The sequence below is a fragment of the Rhinopithecus roxellana genome, chromosome 18 (assembly GCF_007565055.1).
Source record: "Rhinopithecus roxellana isolate Shanxi Qingling chromosome 18, ASM756505v1, whole genome shotgun sequence".
Lineage (NCBI taxonomy): Eukaryota > Metazoa > Chordata > Mammalia > Primates > Cercopithecidae > Rhinopithecus > Rhinopithecus roxellana.
Window position 1 is genome coordinate 26,390,947 of NC_044566.1, and position 23,131 is coordinate 26,414,077.

Sequence of the window (23,131 nt, forward strand, 5' to 3'; positions counted from 1 at the left end):
TTAGCCTTACGGTTGTCCAGCTTTGAGAAATGGATGGACTTGGAAGTTCTTATCTCTCACTTTTCTTACCTGATTTTTTGATAGACAACAAAATGAAAGTTTCTTTTTTAAAAAAATTATGTGATAAGGATTGAGAATGATATTTTTCATATTGCTGATTTTGAGTAGATTTATCTCAGATGCAGATGCTTAATATATTAATAATATGTAAACTTTTTAATCATATTTGGAGATATGTTTACATTATTATGAAATTCTATTGAGAAAATGTTATTAGTGCCAAAAAAACATTTATATGTAATACTGTCCTGTGGACTCTTTTGGCCTTCATCTTATTTTATCTCTTTGAAGCATAAAGGCACCATAAACCACTTTCTTCTCTTCTCTTATAACTTAATTCTTTGCTACCACTTTCTCTTGGTTTCTTTTCTCCATTTCTAATGGTTTCTTCTCCGCATTCCTTGTGTACTCTATTTGACCTTAAATATTAGTGTAGTATTCCCTCCTCGATGCATTTACCTTTTCATTCTACACTCTATGGGTGATCACTGTCACTTCTGTGACTTCTGCTAGAACTTGTATGATTTATAACTCCAAGCATTCTTCCACCCAGACCTCTATCTTGATTGTTTTAACCATCTATTCAAATGCTTGCTATCATTGCCACTTGGACATCCCACCGACATCTCAAGCTAAGCATGTTTAGATAAAATTATTTCCCTAAACTTATTCCTCTTTCTATGGTAAATTGAACCATTCTTCATTTAGGCACCCAAGCCAGAAACATGAGATTTTCATTCTAAAAATTCTTTTCTCTATTGGTGGCTGAGCCCTATCAATTCTGTTCCTAGCTCTCCTCTTCAGTCTCCTCCCTACTGCTGCCTTACTGATCTTGCTGAAATATAAATCTGATCACCATAATCTGTCTATTTCCTTCCTTTTAATTGTTCCATAGTAAAAGATGACCTAGAGGTTCTAGAAACATGTGAAATATAAACACTGGGATTGCATTTTAGAGTATATTCTTAGCATAAGAATTAAGCAAACCCAAAATAAATACTTGAATCATATTCTTTAACAGTTTTAATACTAAAAAACATGAATCTTTGGAGAAGAATGTTAACATGCATTTTAGTTATAATATTAGCATAGAATGGGAATTCATAGAACATATGTATACCTAAATAAACAAATTGTATGATAAATAGGAAATTATGTAGTGTTAATCTACTACAAAAACAGCAAATTGATAAAGAATCATGTATTTTTTAATCACTTTTTTATTACTCCTTTGTAATGCTTTACAGCTTTTCCCATTTCCTTTCCTTCTAAATCTATCCTTTTCCCCTCTTGGAGTTGACAATGAAAAGAATGGAGAAAGAAAATTACTCCAATTTATTTCTCTCTCTCTCTCTCTCTCTCCCCCGCCCCCACCATGACCACTATTTTGTAACAGTTTCTTATCCAACAATAAATGGGATGGTATTCCCTGTGGCATTCATATGAAAATGATTTCTAAGATCAGCTGTAAAAGAATTGCTCAATAAATAGTTTCCCAAAACTCATTAGATAATTTCTGAAACTACATACTGCTTTAAAATATGTTGACATCATCCTATGGTATGTTATTATTGCTTTATGTTAGCATCAAGATTAGTTGAGAGATGTCCCTTGTCTGTGTTGACTGGATTGCATGCAAAAGCAGCAGCAATTATTTTTGCTTTAAAGTGAGGTTAACACATTTTAAATGAGAGACAGTGTGTGATGTTTGACTAAAAACAAAATAAACAAGATCATGAAATTCTTTTTATAGGAAATGGGAACTGTAGCTACCTCAATTCTGAACTCTACCCAAAACATAAACGTAGTGGGTTGATCCTCCTCCTCTACAGCTGAATCACTGTGAAGATGGGCAATGGAGAGAATATGATATGCCTTCATCTGTCTTTATGCAGGAAAGCCCCCATGCTGTGCCTCAAAGTCACAATCTGTAAAGTCATTTTATTTCACAAAGACGAACAGAGACCTTGTTAATAATATATGCCCCTTACCAACCTTAGTAGAATGTTGTGAGACTGAATTAATGTCTGAAAGCATTTGGAGCCCTGAAAATAATGTACTGTATAAATACATTTTATTATTATTGCTATTATTGTACTTATGTCATTCTCAGTTATTTGACATCATACATATTATATAAAATTTTACTTCCTTTTAGAGCAACTCTCTAGATGATAAAAAATAAAATAATTTTACAGTGAAATATGTGCATATTTTTAGAAAGAATACTATACAAAAATTCTTTTCAACCAAGTTGATTCAAAAAGTCAGAAGAAGAAAAAAAATTATTTTCATGAATGATCTTTGAATGGAGTCTTATTGCTTTTTATAATCATGCTAAGCAGGTAAATGAAATAATAGAGCAATTGGACAATCCATTTGTATGATCAGACTAAAGTCATGGTATTGTAATTTTATAACGTTGACCATTATCATCTTTTTTACTCTTTTCATTCTCAAAATGTCTTGTCTATAGAGAATAAATTTGCCAGCATTACCCTTAGAGAGCCCACTTAGGTGTGGCCAGGACACCTTTCTTCTCAAAAGTGCATTTCTGTCCTTTGCTGTTGATGGTCAAAGCCTACCAAAGAGAGCAAGAGTTTCTAGTGAATGATCCAGCCTTATTTCAACACCACTCCTCCCTATCCCTGCTCTCTCTATTTAGTGAAAACTTGCTCATGGTTCAGTTCCCAACTCCAATACCATCACCTCCATGAAACCTTTTCTGATCCCTCTAATCAGAAGTTATCTCCCTGAACTTAAGCACTACATATATATTTCTTTCACAGACTTATTTTCTACAGGCTGATAAATTATCAACTATTTTGTTTGCAACCTACTTGAATGCAAGTACTACTCTTTAAACATCTTTATTTCTCTAAATATCTTAAACATGTTTGTGAATATCTGCCTGAATAAACAAATGAGTGTTAATTCTCTACATGGTATTAACTCTTAAAGTAGCTTAGATATTTTTGAAGAGAAACTCTTCTATACTGCAACAAAGGATTTTGTAACTAAACATTTTTGTTGTTGTTTTTTTTACTAAAGGACCTTTCTAAATGTTTCTAAAATGTTAAAGTTTCAACTCTATGTTTCAGAGTAAGGTGTGAAACAGGTGCAACCTGAGTGCTTGAGTTAATGACTATGTGCTACAGAATATTTCATTTTAAACATATTTTCCCCTTGTGAAGGGCTGCCCTAATGGAATTTGCAACACCTGTCAACCAGATGCAGGGCGTAGGTAACCAGTAGCAAAATAAGGTAGATGAAATAAGTGGTGTAAGTTGTTTGACTGACTTAAATTTTGTTTCTAATGGGAATATTTTAGGTATCTTAATTACTTCCAGATAATCTATTCCAACGTTTTTATCACTCACAAAATATTTTTAGATGTCAAACAGAATCCTAGCATGTAAATGACTTTTTTATGGTTAGTATTTTTATTGTATTTTGGACTCAGCATTCTCTTTTTGCTTTTATGGCTTACTTATTTCGTTAAATTAATGTGAACATATTCAGAGCAGACAATTGTTAGAGATAAAATGTAAATACATTCAATAAATTTAACTAAAATACTTTTATAATATACCACAGCAGACTAATGCCATTTGACTATTTTGATTTTTTTGAGACGGGGTCTTACTATATTGCTCAGGCTTGTCTTGAGTTCCTGGGTGCAAGTGAAACTCCTGCCTCAGCCTCCTGAATAGCTAGTATTACAGGTATGTGCTACCACACCCATGAGTATTTTTATTTTGAAGGCATCTTACAACAGGATCACACACTGACTTTACTTGCCATGAAAACAGAGTAAGAACAGTACAGAATTGTTTAAATCCATTTCCTTAGAATTTTATTTTTTCTTAAAGGTGGTGCAGATGATGGCATTCTGTTTTATTTGAGAAATCTATGTAGCATTATTTATTAGCAGTTGCCTCTGCATCTTTTAGGAATTTGTGCTTTTAAAACAGTCTTGGTAGAATTCTTTATTTCTTTGTCAAAATTATGATTTTTATGGAATTATTGTGAAGTACATTTTGTGTCTTCTTTGTAATATTTCATAGACTGTCTCAGGGTTCCACCTCCAGAATGTTTAAGCCAATCTGGGGTGGGGTCTGAGAAAGTGCATTTTTATTAGTTCCAAGGTGAAGTTGATGCTGCTGGTCCAGGGACCACACTTTGAGAACCACTGTCCTAGGCAAAGAGCTGGAGTTCTGGTTCTACCCCCACTTCCCAACAGAGGACTTTCACAATGTAGTTTCTTCTCTCTCCTTATCAAACCATCAGGAGTGATGAAATGTACTAGTCGACTGGGAAAGAGTGAAAGAGAATGCTGGCACCAAATTCATACTAGGTATTATGCCAAGTGTTTTGGGAGGTGCACATCAATAAATCAACAGTATTCTTGACCTTCAGGACCTGTCTTAGTCAGTTTGGGCTGCTGTAGCAGAATTCCAGAGAGTGGCTAAACAAGAGAAATTTGTTTCTCACAGTTCTGGAAACTGGAAAATCCAAGACAGGTGCCAACATATCCATCTGGTAAGGGCACTCTTCTTCGTTTGCAGACAGTCGTCTTTGTCTTCTCCTTGTGTCCTCACAGAGGGAGAGCATCTTTCTCATGTCTGTTTTTAATCCCATGGCACTAATCCCATTGAATGGGGGCTCCGCCTCCATAATTGAATTACCTCCCAAAGGCCCTACCTCCAAATGCCATCACATTTAGGATTTAGGCTTCAACATGTGAATTTGGGGGGACTCTAATATTCAGCCTATTGCAGGGCCTTAGCATTCAGGAGGGTGAGTTGGCAAGTCATGCATGCATACCTACAACTGTAATGTATTGCAGAAGGTAATGGACATATGAAAGAGAAATAAAGGATTCATAATCAGTGAGATTATGACAGTGGGAACAACTAAAATTTAGTTTTTGTTGAGGGGATCTATGAAGCCTTCTTAGAGGAAAGGATGGACATTTTGTGTTTTTGTTCTTGACTTAAAAAAAGAGAATATAAAAATTTAAAGATTCTGTTTTTAGTATTATACTTTGAAATGGGCAAGAAAAGCAAAAAGAATATGTGTCCATCTTATTAATAATTTTCATTATGGTGAATAAAGCATTTAATGAGTATACTGAGCAAATATTGAACTGTATATAATTGAGTCATTTATATAATATGTTATATATCATACATATTTTTATATATTAATATATTAGGATTATGAGTTTGGATATTTTATCTTTTATCACTTTTGGAAATAATATAATTTTGAGCAGAGTGCTCTTGTTCCTCAAAAATATTTTATAGAAATATATTATTTTTCTCCTTTGGTATAGACATTAGACAAAATCAAGAAACAGTTTAAAAAGAAAAAAATGTAACAAGGAAAAGAAAATCTGCAATGCAAGAAAACATGAATTATTACATGATAGGAAGTAATCGTTACCATTCATTTGGTCTCGGGATTGAGCAGGATTATATACTTGTTTTTGCAGTCACTTCTCTGTAGTTCCTATCATCATTCATATACATAAACCTACACACTTACATGGAGACAGTAGTCTTTTAAAAATGTTTACTTATTCATTCAAATGGACATGGGCAACATAGACATAGTCTTTATTTTTTACAGAGTTTGCAGTCTAGTAGGGAAGACATATATTAAACAAACAAATATATCCATAAATGTATGATTATGCATTTTATTAAGTTATATGGAAGAAAAACAAAATTACGGTGTTTATGAGTGAAAAGAACAGTGAAAGGAGAATTCAGATTGCTGTAAAGGAAATCCAAGGCAGAAAATACAATTTAAGTGAAGATCTTGAGGTAGAAATAAATGGTTTGCTAGGAAATGAAATACAGCCATTGTGACTGAAGCATAGTGATTCCGGGAGAGAGTGATATGAAGTGAGAAGGAGAGGGAAGCAGGGGTCAATGCTGAAAGGCCTTGTAGGTTTGTATTGTGTGTTAGTTGTATTGTGCCAAATAGCTTTTAAGCATCTTTTCAGCTTCAGTCTCTTTTTATACATTAATGTTGTACATTAGAATTATTTACTTGCTGAAAAAATAACAATACCAGCTCAATGAGGGTTAGAAAAAAGAGGTCATAGATGGAAGTTTCATAGATGGAAACATCACTGAGACAGTGATTTGTTGCATGAGATTTATTGGGGAACAACATCTTTAAGAGAAGGGAGGAGGAAGGTTGAGGGAGAAGTTGAATTGCATCATGAGGTCTCAGTTCTGGGATCTGGATGGCCCTTTATGTTGGTCCCAAACTGAGACAAAGGCTCTGGGCCTATGTACTCTGTCAATTCCCAGTCATTGATTGAATCCAGGCTGGGGGCAGTATAACAAAATCTACCTGGGGCAGGGCAACTGATTTTCTCCAGTGAGATATAGTTATGAACAGTCAGCAGCCAGCACTCCTGGCAGTTGGAACTTTGGGTTTGGTTCTGTAGGTAGGAATGAGACATGATGAGCTCCTGCAATCCTGGCCACTGCTTCACAAAGAACCCCATAGTGATGTGATATAGCACAGCAGACATGCTTGTTGTCTTTTTTTTTTTTTTTGAGATGGAATCTTGCCCTGTCACCCAGGCTGGAGTGCAGTGGTGCGATCTCGGCTCACTGCAACCTCTGCCTCCCGGATTCAAGCAATTCTCCTGCCTCAGCCTCCTGAGTAGCTGGGATTATAGGTGCCCACCACCACACCCGGATAATTTTTTGTATTTTTAGTAGAGACATGATTTCGCTATGTTGGCCAGGATGATCTCGAACTCGTGACCTCAGGTGATCTGCCCACCTTGGCCTCCCAAAGTGCTGGTATTATAGGTGTGAGCCACTGCACCCGGCCATGCTTGCTGTCTTTAGCCACACAGGTTATCTTCAGTTTTGCAAGGAGAAACCATCCCTCAGATAAGCAGGTGGAGAACAGGGAAAGGAGAAATTTATTTGCATAGTCTTTTCTGTCTCCTATTTTCCACTTATCAGCGTTTACCCCATAACCCATGCATCTTAGGAAGCCATATTCTATGCTCTGCATTGTGGGATTTCATTCATAAAATACACTCTCCTCAGGAGAGAGAAAGGAGGAGACAACCAAGGGAATTAGAGAAAGCATATCCAGTTGAGTAGGTAAAGCATGTAGCCTAGTACTTGGCTCATAGTAAATGTTCAATAAATAGCTAACACTTACATAGCACCTTACTGTGTACCAGCCAATATTTTGAGCACTTTACATTGATTAACTTATCTCATTCTCACAATAATTTAATGGAAAAGATACTAATACTAATATATTTACATTTTACAAATGAGGATATTGCAGCTCAGAGGGTAAACAGCTAGTAAGGAGCATAGCAGAGCTGTTATAACCGGGTGCCATTTCAGAGTCTATGCTCTTGGCCAGGTGCGGTGGCTCAGGCCTGTAATCCCAACACTTTGGGAAGCCAAGACAGGTGGATTGCCTGAGGTCAGGAGTGGCTAACATGACAAAACACCATCTCTACGAAAAATACAAAAATTAGCTTGGCGCGGTGGCACGCGCCTGTAATCCCAGCTACTTCGGAGATTGAGGAAGGAGAATTACTTGAACCAAGGAGGCAGAGGTTGCAGTGAGCTGAGATTGTGCCACTGTACTCCAGCCTGAGTGACAGAGCAAGACTTCGTCTCAAAAAAACAAAACAAAACAAAAACAGAGTCTATGCTCTTAATCACTCCACTATATTGTGTCTATTATTATTGCTATCATTATTAGAATATGTAAATACTTTATTATCCCTATAAATATCTTTAGCAAAATACATTCAAATATGTAAAGCTTTTCAAGAGTTTCAGTAATTTTTATCTTTATTTTAAAACTATATCAGAAAATGTTTTATAGATTTGAAAACAAGGCAGGAAGTCTTGGAACTTACTCAAATTTCTTTATATGGTAGAAGACAGGATTATAAGATAAAAGAAAATATGCGTGGCTAATTCAATAAAAATATATTTGGCATAATATTTCTTGTGTCAGGAAGATGACAGCCTGGTCTGGAGTTAGAAAATCTGCAAACACAGAGGTTCTAATTCCATTTCTGCCATTAACTTATTTGTTAATCACGGTAGGTCATTTAATCTCTTTATGTGTTTCTATATTTGCAAAATAGAGTAATTAGTAAAAGCTATACTATATATATCAGAGGATTTTTTTTCTTTCAGGATAGAAATGAGAAAATACATCTGAAATGTAAAAACAGAAAAACAATCTATTTAAATATCTTAGAAGTACTGCATTTTAAAAACCTCCACATTAAAAATATAGGTAATTTTTATAATTTTATAGGGAATCCTAGTTAGAATGGTCTCCATCCTTTTATTTTTAATGAGATCATAATTTTTATTGCATCCTGCACACTGAGCAATATCTTCACCCTGCTGATATAACAAAAATTTATATATCAAGAATAATTTATTTAGCAATTCCTACTTCATCATTCAACAAAGAATGTTTGACAAAAATATTACTGCCTTGTTCAGTATATCCACACACTCTCAAATATTACAAGAAATCAATTTGGGGCCGGGCGCGGTGGCTCAAGCCTGTAATCCCAGCACTTTGGGAGGCCGAGACGGGCGGATCACGAGGTCAGGAGATCGAGACCATCCTGGCTAACACAGTGAAACCCCATCTCTACTAAAAAATACAAAAAACTAGCCGGGCGAGGTGGCGGGCGCCTGTAGTCCCAGCTACTCGGGAGGCTGAGGCAGGAGAATGGCGTAAACCCGGGAGGCGGAGCTTGCAGTGAGCTGAGATCCGGCCACTGCACTCCAGTCCGGGCGACAGAGCGAGACTCCGCCTCAAAAAAAAAAAAAAAAAGAAAGAAATCAATTTGGAACCTAAGAATTGATTTTTTTCAATAATTGGATGAATTTATTAAATTAACTACTTTTGTGTTTTGAGATTACACCAGATGAGTGTTTTTAGTGTTTCCTACGTGTTTTCTTTTTACGCTGGAAAGTAACATTCTTTTCCATTATCTCACAGGTTTAGTTCGCTGTGCCATGCCACTCTATACATACTGTTTTTATTTTACATTTCCATATTCTGAAGATGAACTGTTTTTACTACTTAAAATAACTTACACTTTTGATTTTGTATCCAAGTTCTATGTACATCTTTGTACCTTACCCGTTCATATATGTTTTCAATTATATTAGGCGTTTCTTCTTATCTAAAGAGACCTTTTCATATTTATTAAATTATTTATAGAGCACAAACTTCCCTATAGATTTTTTATTTTTATGATTGCTTAGAAAATTACTGTGCTTACATTTAGAGTAATATAAAATTAGATACATGCATTTCTGAGTAATTATCTTTACAGTGGTAGTTCTCTGGTTAATTTTTCTTTTTTTCGTAATAACAATAGTAAAGATTAAAATGAATAATGTATTCACTTTTTAATGTAACGTGTGATTGTTATTTTTCCTAGCAAAAATTCTCATTTATTCATATGTTACTGCCTTGAAATTTGTACTTTAAGGACAAAGAAAGGTCACCAATCCCTCTAACTCCTAGTTCTTTGTCAAAAATGGACACAGTTAATGAGGTTTGTTTGGTACAGAACAAATTCTCAGACACAGATAGAGATCCTTTCAATGGAAACAAATTTGTTTGGCTTTACCAGGTTACTTAGCGATTAATAATAGCCTTGAGATGCAGGTCAGAGAGGTCATTGTACCAGCTTGCCAACACAATCTAAACCTGCAGCTAGCCTGGCTCTGTGGGCGCAGAAGCCCCCAAAATACTATGCGTAAAGTAAAACAGGCTATTTTCTGACTCCTTTTTTCATATTAATAAGCAATTTTCAAGAGAAGGGTGGCAAAATGGGGGCCATGCCACTCCAAGTAATTCATTTATTTTGCAATTTAATCTTATGTTGAAAAAAATTGCTCTGCTGCAATAGCATAGCTTGGTGATTTTTAAACGTCAATGTGTTTCATAAGTAACCTTGTATGAAGTATTGTATTGGTAGCCTTTAACAGAAAATTGCAGCAAAAATATTTCTAGACATTGAAGTAGAAAGGAGAATCTCTTTTATTTTTTGAATTTTTTCCTCTACTTTCCTCAAATATCTTTGAGAAAAATGCCCAATTTATTTAAAACTTTACTTACAGAACTAGACACTAAGTTACATACCTACTTTAAAAAAAAATTATAGTACAATTTCAAAACATTATTTTAACACAAAAAGTTAAGTTTTCCTTGAAAATAAAGGATTTATTTTTCTCCATATTTGATATCATAATCTGTTTAGCAGGTGTTTTCACATAGTATACTTAAAAGCTTTTTTTGTTTATATTTCTTAGATAAACATAAATAATGAAAAGTTTCATTATTTTAATAGAATTTATTATGCTTAGAAAAGACTTGCACTTTCTCACCTAATTTAGCTTTTATTCGAATTATCTACATAATTGGACAAAATGTCAGCCTTTGAAGTGCAAGATAATATTTGTAATCTTATTGGTATTGTTTGAACTGTCAACTGAAGTAAACCTACAATAAATTAAGTGTATGTATAAAACCTGTCACATTTTTTAAATTAGGCCATTAGTTAGTATGCAAAATAAATGATTAGAGATTTGAAAATACAAATCTAAAATGTAAGGGAAAACAGTAGCTCAGATGCTTTCTTGGGAGATTTAAGTATGTCCAAAAAAGTTCATCTTAAAGCAAAAAACCCTGATATTTTAGTAAGACACTTACTTTGCATTGGATATGAGTATTTTCTCAGCTTTGAATTAATTATAATATACTCATTTGATCTCAAAAACTTAATCACCGAAAAATCACATAAATGCTTTCTAAATTTTGCAAAGATTCTTGTAGAAAATGCAGGTGAGATAGATTACACCACTGATTTGGATGGATATGGATGATTGTTGCCCCTCAAAAAAACGGATTTATCGTCAGTGAAAGAATTAAAATGTGAACACATAGTATCATAAATAACTGCAAATGGTTTTGATGCAGGAAGGCACTGGAGGAGTTTGCAGAAAGGAAAGAAAGAGAAGAGAAGAAAGCTAACCTCGAAAGGGAAGAGAAGAAAAGAGATTACCAAGCCCGAAAGATGCATTACCTCCTCAGCACAAAGCAGGTTGGTCTACCTGTCCCTGACAGCTCCTGTAAGCCACTTGGGCCCCTAGCCTGACAGAGATAAACTAGCAGGCTGAATGGGACATGACTTGTTGAAAAGATATCACAAAGACACTACTTCGAGTTCAATTTCGTGCTTCTGTGTAGATGCGCACAGGCACCATGACTCGTCTGTGACAGCGGCTTCATAGAGGCAGCCGCTGCGATGCTGGCAGAAAGGTCCAAGTCAGCAGTGTGATCTGCCACGGTGATAACACAACACGAAGGGCATAACTTCGCTTTCAAAACTCATTCTGAATGGCTTATTGTTGTGTTGTGAATTGATCAAGAACTAGCAAGTTATTAGGCTGAAGTGGCTTTCATGTTTTCTCTTTTAATTGAGCTAATGTTGAGATTAAAACCATTTTTTGACCCTTTCTAAATTTTGATGGAAGTTTTCAAGTAAAGCTTTTAACAAAATTGCTTCAGCAATTACATCTTCTTATAGAAATATAAGCATGAAATTTGGAATACTTAGACATTTATTTTACAATGCTTGCTAAAATGTCAATACTTTGGATTTTGTCCTGGTTACTAGGAAAGAATACATGGCATGTGGAATAGTCTCAAAAAGAAATACAGTTCTAAAAAAGCATGAATTTGGGGGCTGAGATGTGTTTTGTTACTAGGGAGCTAGTCAGGAAACTAGTAATTTCTGGGTTTTTATTTTTTCTCATAGACCTTCAAGTCCTATGTTGTAGTTTTGGCCAGTCACATAATCGAATGTCTCCAGGCAGGGGCAAGTCAAGTCCCAGTGGTGAAGGGTGAGCCCCAAGACTGAATGTCATCCTTAGAGGCATCCAAATTAAAAAAATATATTAAATCCTGGCTGGCCATGTACATTTGGAACATAGATTTAGCCTCTGCTTGGTAGTCAAAATATCAATACTTTTTAATCATGGTGACTATTTTCATATTTACTTGGATTTGTGTAGCTGAGTTATCTTCATGTGACAGGTAAGGAAACAAACTCTGAGGTGTTACGTGGCTGAGTTAGAGATACAAAGCTAGTAGAAATAGACATGGCACTCGGCACTCTAAGGTCACTGGACTTCAAATACTTAGGCAATAATTTAAAGATCCTTTTAAAAATTGAAAGTCAAAATATTTTAACTTTTCATTAAAATCTATAGTAGCAACAGTTTTAGTTGTATAATTGAAGTGCTACATTTTTATAAAGAATTTCAAATAAAAAAATTCCTTTTCGCAGCAATTTTTTAACTTTGGTTATTAGTAATTTCAACTTTCATTAAACTAAGAGTACTATTAATACCCTTATTTCTTTAAATCTGATATTTTATTTTTTACAATACATTTGTTAATCATAGTAACTCTGAACATCTTTATACTCAATCTTTCTTAATATGAGTTCTAGTTGTGCTAAGTATACTTATGATGGGTATTGTAATACAGAAAGCATTTTTTTAAATAGTGAAATCATTTTTATTTTAAGAGGGAGCGAAAAAGAGTCTCATCCTGTTGCCCAGGCTGCAGTACAGTGGCGTGAGCTTGGCTCACTGCAACCTACGCCTCCTGAATTCGAGCAATTCTCCTGCCTCAGCCTCCAGAGTAGCTGAGATTACAGGCACCCGCCACCACGCCAGGCTAATTTTTGTATTTTAATAGAGATGGGGTTTCACCATGTTGGTCAGGCTGTTCTTGATCTCCTGACCTCAAATGATCCCCCCACCTTGGCCTCCCAAAGTGCTGGGATTAAAGGCGTGAGCCACCACACCTGGCCTAAAATAGTGAAATTGTATTTAACTGAACGTTTGTTAATTCTGTTTTATTCAAGGTTGTTGAGATACTGAGTATCTAGTGAAATGATTTAGAAAGTCCATGAAGACTCAGTTTTTTTTTTTAACTAATAAAAATAATCTGACAGCAAATATCTATGGAGTGCTTATCATGTGCCAAACAGTATTGTAGAGACTTTCTATGCATTATTTCTTTAACTAATTTCATTTCATTTCATTTTTTAAATTAAGCACCTGGTTTGACAAAGAATTTTCACAAACCTGACTAAAACACTTGAATCATAGACCTTAATGGATTTTCAGATATTACCGTTGTGTTTTAAGTATATTTGTATTAACAAATACAAGCTGTCAATGCGTTTTTCTCCTTCTTTATACCATATAGGCTGCTGATAATATCAATGTGTGTAAACTTTACTTTAGTGATCCCTAGTCTCCAAAACTCCTTGGCATCCAATAAAATAATTGTTTTTGAGGCACTATGGCAAGGTTGAAAGAACCCAAGTATTGTCATCAGACAGAGCTGAGTTGACATCCCAGCTCTCCCACTAAGGGTAATATATTAGGAGATTACCTTCAGTTTTCTGAGCCTTTCTTCGCTCTGCATTTGTGGGATAATGAAATCCACCTTGGAAGAATGTTATGAGGATTAAATGTCATGTATTTAAAACAGTGCCAGACCCTTAGAGGGCATTCAGTAAATGGTAACAATCATATTATTAGAATTTAACCACAGGTAAACCTAATGTTTTCTTCTTTAATTATCTTCCATTAATCTTACCAATTGGAAGCATTCATTTTCTCAATTCTTTTCTTGGCTTTCCTTTAGTTAGTAAAAAAAAAAATTAGTTAGAAATCTCTATACTGGTGTCCCCCACCTCCATTTGACACTTGACTTCACAGACCTGAGGACATTACAGGTGAAACTGTATTCTCAAATCGCTTCCCTTGGAGAGAAATATTACAAAAATAACAGGGATTTTCATTTGGACCTGGACAGTTGGTAAACTTCATCATAGTGATCTTAATATTTGATCACAGGTAACTAGAGATGAAAAGACAACCCTTTGAACCTATAGAGCCACTTTTGTTTCCAAGACAAACTTTTTGTGTGTGTGGTGGTAAAATAGAATAGCAGTGTCATCTTAGTCTCATCTGTTCATTTTGTTCAAGCGATTAGTTGTACTGACAGAATGATACTGGAAAGTTCATATGTTCTATTCCTTATATCCCAACAGATTTGCTTTACTTAGCTTTTAATCAGTATTTTTTCATCATGATATAAAAAAGTTGAACTTTAAAACATACTACAAGTCACAACTATTAATACAAACTGTCTCCATCTAAACAAAAGCATGCAACACTAAGATTTAATAAATACAATAAACATGAATCTTAAATTCACCAGTTAATCACTTCCAATAATATTTTTGAGTACCTGCCATCTAATAGTAGTGTGCTAGGACTTTAGTATATATAAATATATACTATTTAATCTTTAACCGCAAAAAGCACTAAGCCTAATTTCAGTCTAATGTCAATTTTTTTGTAGATGGAAATTGCCAACTTTTCACTACTCCTTATACAGGCGATCTCACTGAAGTTAATAACCATTTATACTTATGATTTTGCTGATGTGCTATTTTATTTTAATAAAAAAATAACATAACCTTCCTTCCTGAGCCTAAGGAAGATTCAGAGAATAAAAGACACATATTTCAATCTGAGTGTTGTTAGTAATTTTTACAGCATGTCTGGACTATTGGGGAGAAATTAAGCTGCAGATTTTAAAATATTCCTTACTTAGTTGTTTACAAATTAATTTCATTGTTTGTTTTAAGATTTTGATTTCAAATTATATTTATAGACCTTTAAGTACAAATAAAAGCCAAATAAGAATTAATAATATTTATTTTAAAAGATTTGTATCAATTTTAACGTTCAGTGCCTGCAGATATTTGAAAATTCTCCAAGTAAATATTCAAGTTTGAATAATTTTATAAAAAGTATATCAGGATAGGAAAAGCTGTATTGATCTGCTTAAAAGGAATAAATCTAATAGCATTTTTAGCAAAGAGGGGGACATTATTTATATTGATGATTTATATTGGCGATTGGTGATTAGGAATGATGTTAGTATGGTTTATAGAATAGTAATTTTTACATTACATTTTTATTGTTCTAATAGCTTACTTTAGATGAGTAGAAATAAAACATTAATTTTGACAGTGCTTCATAGAAGATAATTTTGTAAGTCAAAATTGTATTTGTGAATTCAGATATAGATGGTGTAAGATTATGAGTTTTTTAATATATTAGTAATTTTAGGATGATTATGCTGATATACTCATATACTCATATGCTGATTGCAAAGTTTTAAAGTCAAGTTTAAGCTTATATTTAGTACAAATTCAATGTATACCTTAAAATATTTCCAAAAGCTATTACTAATTTTTGATAGTATTAATTATCTCATCTTTATTCAAGCAAATATGTTAGCGCTAATAGAAATTACACAAGTAAATAACTAATATTGCAATGAGTGAATTAATAGACCCCTCAGGGTTTTATTAATTAAAAAGTTCGAGTCATATTAAAACACCTTTTGTATGTGTTTATTTCAATCAGAAAGCTGAATATGGTAACTTATTTGCATAAATAATCAATCACCATTTACTAGTAGTAATAAGGTTAATTTGTTGCTACAGACATAATAGGATTAGTCAATTATATTTCCCAGAAAATACTATTTGGTATGCACCCCATCACCTGTAAAACAGGATTGGGTTTAGCACCCTTATTAAATGAACACATCAAAAAATCTTTGTCCCTGTAAAAGTTTTATGAAGGGAAGGCTAATTTTGGTTGATTTGGATAAAATAAAATGCAAATATTGCGTCCATTTGTAAATTTAATTTATCTTTCTCTAAAGATTGGTTACTTAATAAAGTTATTTATTTTGATTCAGCAACTAGTCAAACTAAATCTAACACATATAAGACATATTTCCTTTGAAGAAAATCTCATTTGCAGATTTGTTTTATTCCAAATAAACTGACTTTCCCCCTGCCCTTGTTCTTAGGTAATAAATTATGTTGTCTGCTCCACCTACTGGTGGATATATGCAAAGGCTTATTGTTGGATTTAGTAAAAGATGCCTGTAAAATATTGCCAGAATTTTTGAGAGTCTTCTTGGAGATTAGAAAAATTACAGACAAATGTAAAATTCAAGATCCAAATTATAAAAGGTTAGTTTGGAAATATTAGTTATTACGTAGAATTATACACGATAATAGTTATCTTATTAGTGAAAATGTTACCCTGTTTTTCATTTTAATGTGATAATAAAAAAGGTAAATAAACATAAAATATCCATATAACTCAGTATAACTATGTCTATTTTATTTTAGAGTGGCATTTAAGAGTTTACAAATATTGAAATTAAAACCAAAGTAGAAACAAATTTACTTCAATTAAAATTGTTACATGTATATAATGGAAATAATTGTCATGTCATAATTTATATGATAGATTTTTGATATTTTTCCTCACTCCCCACTAAAGTAGTGAAAATATTACTGAAATAACTATTTTATTTATTATTTTAAAAAGACCCTATACTGTGTTTAATACTGATAAAATTTTACTTTGAATTATATTTTTGAGGAAGCCAAAATGGTTTCAGCTACTTTTTTCCCAAATGATATTAAATCATATTTGTATAGAGACTGTCTTAATTTTAAAAATTAAACTTGGCCAGGCGCAGTGGCTCACACCTGTAATTCCAGCATTTTGGGAGGCCAAGGCGGGTGGATCCCGAAGTCAGGAGATCGAGACCGTCCTGGCTAACACGGTGAAAACCCGTCTCTACCAAAAATACAAAAAATTAGCCAGGTGTGGTGGCAGGCGCCTGTGGTCCCAGCTACTCGGGAGACTGAGGCAGGGGAATGGCGTGAACCTGGGAGGCGGAGCTTGCAGTGAGCTGAGATAGCGCCACTGCACTCCAGCCTGGGTGACAGAGCAAGCCTCCATCTCAAAATAATAATAATGATAATAATAATAATAATAATAATAAAATAAATAGACAAAGTTGACATACCCATAATTAATTGGTAGTCTGTTGATATGAAAAACAGTTTTATAAGACAAATCCTTTTTTAAAAACCTATTTTAATTTCCAGGATGCAAATCTTATAAGGTGAAAAATATTTAAATTAGGAAAATTTTGACCGGGTGTGGTGGCTCACGCCTGTAATCCTAGCACTTCGGGAGGCCAAGGATGGCAGATCACTTGAGGGTCAGGAGTTCGAAACCAGCCTGGCCAATGTGGTGAAACCCCGTATCTATTGAAAATACAAAAAAAATAGTTGGATGTGGTGGCAGACGCCTGTAATCCCATCTACTGGGAGGCTGAGGCAGGAGAATCACTTGAACCCGGGAGGCAGAGGTTGCAGTGAGCTGAGATCCCACCACTGCACTCCAGCCTGGGTGAAAGAGCAAGACTCTGACTCAAAAAAAAAAAAAAGTAATTATTCCAAATCATTTATTGCTTTCAACTCTATCTTTTAAGTATCTGGGTGGAGAGATCTTATGCATATCAAGTGCTCAATATGTGATTATTCACTTTTACTTTGAGATGATGAAGCCCTAGAAAAATGGCAGCCTTACCATGTGCACCTGCCAACGTGTGCGCATATGTGTGGATATGTGTATCTGTGTGTCATATGTCTTTGTATATTTGGTATATTTGGAAAGTACCTTTGGAGAGGCTATACCGTTGCCTAATGTGTGGGTACTGCATTGCACATTGCGTATGTGTGGGTATGTGTATCTATGTGTCTTATGTCTTTGTATATTTGGTATATTTGAAAAGTATCTTTGGGGTGACAGGGAAACTCAAGAGTAATGTTAAGATGTACCTGCAATGACTTTCTGGAGCACATATTTGGACCTTATAGACCTTATCTCAAAACCACTTTTCTGACTTGGAAAACATTGATTTTGTTCCTTTCTAGTTTCTTAGTTGGACCTTTTTTCCGTCTTTTGTATTTCCATGATATATATGCAAAAGGATGTATGCCTTGATACTTATGGTTGCCAATAGTACCCTTATCTTCACTGCACTGAGTATTATATTTATGATCTTTGTGGTTTGATGCAACCTGAGTTTGAGCATTCACGTGTTCTTTGTGAAATTTTTCAGGCTTTTTTTTTTTTTTTTCTGTGTGTGTGTGTGTGTGTGTGTGTGTGTTTTTATTTTTCAAATCAGACATTACATTAAACAATCCACGATTCTAAACTATCCCCAGTTAACCAAGGTTTTGAAGTAGTTGACTCTTCTTCATTTTTTGCTATCATCTTTCAGTTCATCATTCCAGGTGTCTTTCAAATCAGTCCCTTCATATTTATTTCCTGAACCCTGAGCAATTATAATAGTCTCTAAAATGATTTTCTTTTTAAGTCTTTTGTCCTTTAACCCAGTTTATTTACCACCATCAGGTAAATCTTTCTAAAAGAGCATTTTTATTTCATTTATCTTTGCAGTTTGTAAGCCTCCAAAGCTACCCTGTTATCCATAGGATAAAATCCATATTTTTCAGCGTAACTGTTCAAAATTCTTTATAATCTGACTTCACTCTGCTATTCAGTCTGTTCTGCCTCTGCTCCTCAATATGAGCATACTGATACAGTCTGACTTTGTATCCTAGAGAAATTGTATCCTAGAGAAAAGATTCTCTCTCTCTCTCTCTCTCTCTCTCTGTCTATCTCCCTGTCTCTCTCTCTCTATATATATATATAGGTAGGTGACTTCTGGTGACTTGTCATATTGTGAAAATTCAGAAGCCTCCCCTCTGCCTCTCACAGTAAAGGAGAAATATGTTACAAGCTTTTTGCTAATACTTCGAATTTTACTGTTACTTTACCATTAAAGATGTATTTCTTTCTCCTATTAAATTTAGATAACTAATTTAGATTATTTTTAGAAAGGAGATATTTTAGCTTTCAGGTTGTCCTTAATGGTATGTCTTAGTGAAAATTGATAAATTGTTAACAGCTTCTGATAAGAATGGGAGAGAAAAGTACATTCAGAGACCTGAGGCAATACCTAGAGTATAAAGACCCAAATGGGCATAAAGTTGGTAAGAAAGAGATCCAGGGATGCTGAAGGGTGTAATGCATTCATGAGATGTCTGGGGAGGAAAGTAGGTATTTATGGCACTAAAAAGAATATTAAGAGGACATGCAGAAGAAATGTATCAGTTGTGTCATTTTGCTTAGGGTCACTGTTATTTAGCATCAATTATTAACACAGCATTCTCCAAAACCAATTCTTAATTCTTACATTCCCTGCCACTTATTTAGCAAACTTATTCAGGAGTTGGAAAGGTCTGGTAATAAGACAGAGTTATGGATGTATGGTTTGGGAAGTGGATTCATATGTTTTACATGAAGGATCTTATATTTGCTTTTGCTAACTCCCCAGTAGTTTGTATGAATGTTTTCACGCAGAAAAATTTAACAATAGGAGCTCACACTGACAGAGGCGCCACTCATCGAAATGTGCTAGAGCAGCATGGGATCTTTAGGATGATCTTTCCAGCGTTCTCTTTTAACCGACTAAAGAAATTAAGACTAGAAGATGAAGCAACCTGCTCAAGGTCACACAAATAGTTTGAATACATTCTGTAAAGCTGGGGCATCCTCATGGGGCATGGTTTACCATGGTCACAAAATAAACCTGAGTTAGTCATCTACATCTGCGATCTACACCTGGTTCACCTAAATAAACCCTACATGGAAGGAACTGTATACTACTTTTATGACTGTCCAGCCATCCTTCTTTAAAGGATATTCACTGGTTTTTCATTGAATTCCCTTTTATCTCTTTCTCTGAAATGGTTTGGTACTTATAAGAAACATCGATTCTAAGTGAGTTCATGTACAAAGATAAAAACTAGGGCCTGTATATAGAAGCATAAAGAAAGCCAGGATGTAATTTAGATATCTATGGTACCTTCTGGTGAATTGCTCAAAGCAATTTATTGTATCTATTTTCAGAATATTCTATAAAGCAGAAATTATCTTTCTGGTGACTAAAATGTTGTTTGGGACTCTTTTTTTTCCCCCTTTGGACCCTTGGTAGATTTATTCTTTCAAGATTACATAGAGATCTGACTTACGATCTTTGGATCCATAGTTTAAGAGGCAGGCCCTCAAGTTTGGACATTTATTCTTAATCCCAAGTGAACAGCTCACATCACAAAATCGTCACATAATTTGTTACTATTGGCAGTCTCTGTGCAGAAAGGCCAAGGACTGAACTAGCATGGAGAATGAATTACCTATTAACTTTTACATTTTATTTCCTCCCTCTTTAACATTGTAGTTTTTATTATCCTGTAATATATGAAAGGGATGGCATTATTATCCATTGTCAGTTCTCTTTGAAGAGACAGAGCGAAGTGGTTTAAAAAAAAAAATCTTGTTGTGTTCTCGAATGAATTCCTTTTCTGCTCTTCTTTTAACTTTTAACTCTTGCCGTCTTTTAACTACCTCACATCTAAGAAAGAGGCAACGATTTCCGAAAGAGGCAAGAATAAAATAAAAATAAATTAAAAGAGAGCCACTTAGGTAGAAAAGTGCCTTAGTTCTTTCCCTTATGTATTTTTTGCTTTTAAGTGTGCAGCATTTTAAAATAAATTATTTAGCAAAACACATTATAAACCTCCCCCTTATGTATGACTGGGGGCAGATCCATGTGTTATGGGCCTGAAGCTTATACAATTTGGGGAGTACACCTTTAAGGATAAAATATGCAAAGTTTCAAATACAAGAGGATAAGTTCATTATTTCTTTTTTCTTTAGAGACAGAGTCTCGCTCTGTCACTCAGGCTGGAGTGCAGTGGCATGATCACAGCTTGAATTCGTGGGCTCAAGTGCTCTCCTACCCCAGCCTCAAGTAGCTAAGACTACAGGCAGGTGCCACCACACCTGGCTAGGTTTGTTCACATTTTTTGTAGAGATAGAGTCGTGCTGTGTTGCCCAGGCTGCTCTCAAACTCCTGGCCTCAAGTAATCCTCCTGCCTCAGCTTCCCAAAGTGCTGAGATTACAGGCATGAGCCACCACAACTGGCAATAATGTTTATAATGAGAAAGGAAATCATTTCAAGCACATTTCAAATTTTAATGGTCTGATACTACCCAACATCTTAGAAGTCTAAAAATATAGCATAGTGCTTTAATGAACTGCCTGGCACAGCTCTGGAGCATTTGTTTTCTATATTTTGACTTCATACTCTTTGATTGCTTCTTTTTTGACAATAATATTATTATACTTTCTGAAGTGAGAAGAGATGGATTATTTACCCTTTTGTTCTGACAACATTGATCTAAATTTTCATTACTATAAAAGTGTTGTATAATGCGTTATGTTGAGTATATTTTTGAAAGGAGAGTCTTCCATTTTGTATAGAAAATTGTAAGAATTGGATTCCCCATTTATGATTTACACATCTGAATGTCGGAATAATTTTTTACAGACTAGCTTTAGGCTGGGTACATTTTAAACCTCACTTCTTCCTCACTACTCACAAACTTTCGTGGTGAGGCACTTTAGCAAGTTCCTATTGCAATGAAGCCCCTGGCCCTGCTCCTTCATTCAGAGTGCCTCCTATCCACACAGTGGGTGGTAGGAATATTCCTGGGAGATATTTCTGTATTGGGATTGCTAACAAATATTAACTAAATGTGGAAGTGACAGAAACCCCACATAAATATATTTAAACCTAGATTAAAGATGTACCCACCTCATCTTTTTCACAGCCTGATCCCAACATGCCCACAGCCACTCTCATACCACCCAACCCATGGGGAAGTGTGATAGAGGATGTCAGAGTATAAAGAGACAGTGGCATTCACTGATATCTGACTTTTGCCAATTTTACAAAAAGCATGACCACATGAGCACATTACCAGGGTCCTACCCTGTGCCTTGGAAGGGGCCTATGAAAGCAAGGGGCACCAAAGCTTAAGCTTCGTTAGTTTCACTGTTATTTCACCTCTGAGTAGACTCCATTCATGTACTGTGTGAAGACTCTGCTGCTCTTGTTAAACTTGCTCAAATAAGTTTTAACATTTGTTTTAATGTGCTATACATAATCATTGGCATACCAGATTTCAAATCCAGCCTTCAGACAATTAAGTAAACCTTATCATTTTAGGCCTATCTGTCTTTAAAGCTGAATCTCCTAATTTTCTTTGGTTCTTTCTCTTTTTTAAATTGAAAACAAAATTTGGACATCAAACTCAGGATCAGTGTATTTTCATTTAGTAGATTGGGTGCCTTTTTAAAATTAATGTATTCAGTATGCGGTAGAGATAGTTATTAAGTATTGAAAAGACCAATATATTTTGTATATGTATATATATGTATATGTATACCTTTGTATGTGTACATATGTATATACATGTGTACATGTTATGTATGTATATGCATATACACACACACAAATACAAACGTATATAAAATTTCAAATACAGTCTTAATAAAACATTCAAAAACCAGAAAAGAATTAGAACGAAGTACATAACAAATGTAGCTCCCATTTCTTACCTCAGTGTAAAATGTTCCTCCACTTACCCCAGAACACCATATTTTAAATTGCATTGTATGCAAACAATTTATACAAGGCAATTGAAAGTTAATTAGTATTTGCAAATTTCTATTGGTTTCATATAAAACTCCTGTTGGCCCAGCACAGTGTCTCAAGCCTGTAATCCCCAGCACTTTGGGAGGCCGAGGCAGGCAGATCACTTAAGACCAAGAGTTCAAGACCTGCCTGGGCAACATGGCAAAACACCATCTCTACAAAAAAACCAGTTATCCAGGCATGGTAGTGCGTGCCTTGGGAGGCTGAGTGGGAGGCTTGCTTAAGCACAGGAGGTCGAGGCTGCAGTGAGCCATGATCGCGCCACCATACTCCAGCCTGGGCTACAAAGCAAGACCCTGTCTCAAAACAAACAAAGAAACAAAAAAATCCTACAGTTATTGTCAAGTTAATTACAATCGATTCTATCATTTTCTTCATTGGTTAGAAGAGACGAAGCTTTTGGTGGTTCCTTTT

At 34.8% G+C, this 23,131-nt stretch overlaps 1 protein-coding gene across 1 annotated transcript in view; it reads left to right on the plus strand.

Moving 5' to 3' along the window:
• SPATA17 (spermatogenesis associated 17) overlaps positions 1–23,131 on the plus strand; it is a 131,002-nt gene that overhangs the window by 85,064 nt on the left and 22,807 nt on the right. The window contains exon 6 of the mRNA XM_030922423.1: positions 11,089–11,212. Within this exon, the coding sequence (XP_030778283.1) occupies positions 11,089–11,212 (124 nt within the window). The remainder of the gene's footprint in view (positions 1–11,088; positions 11,213–23,131) is intronic.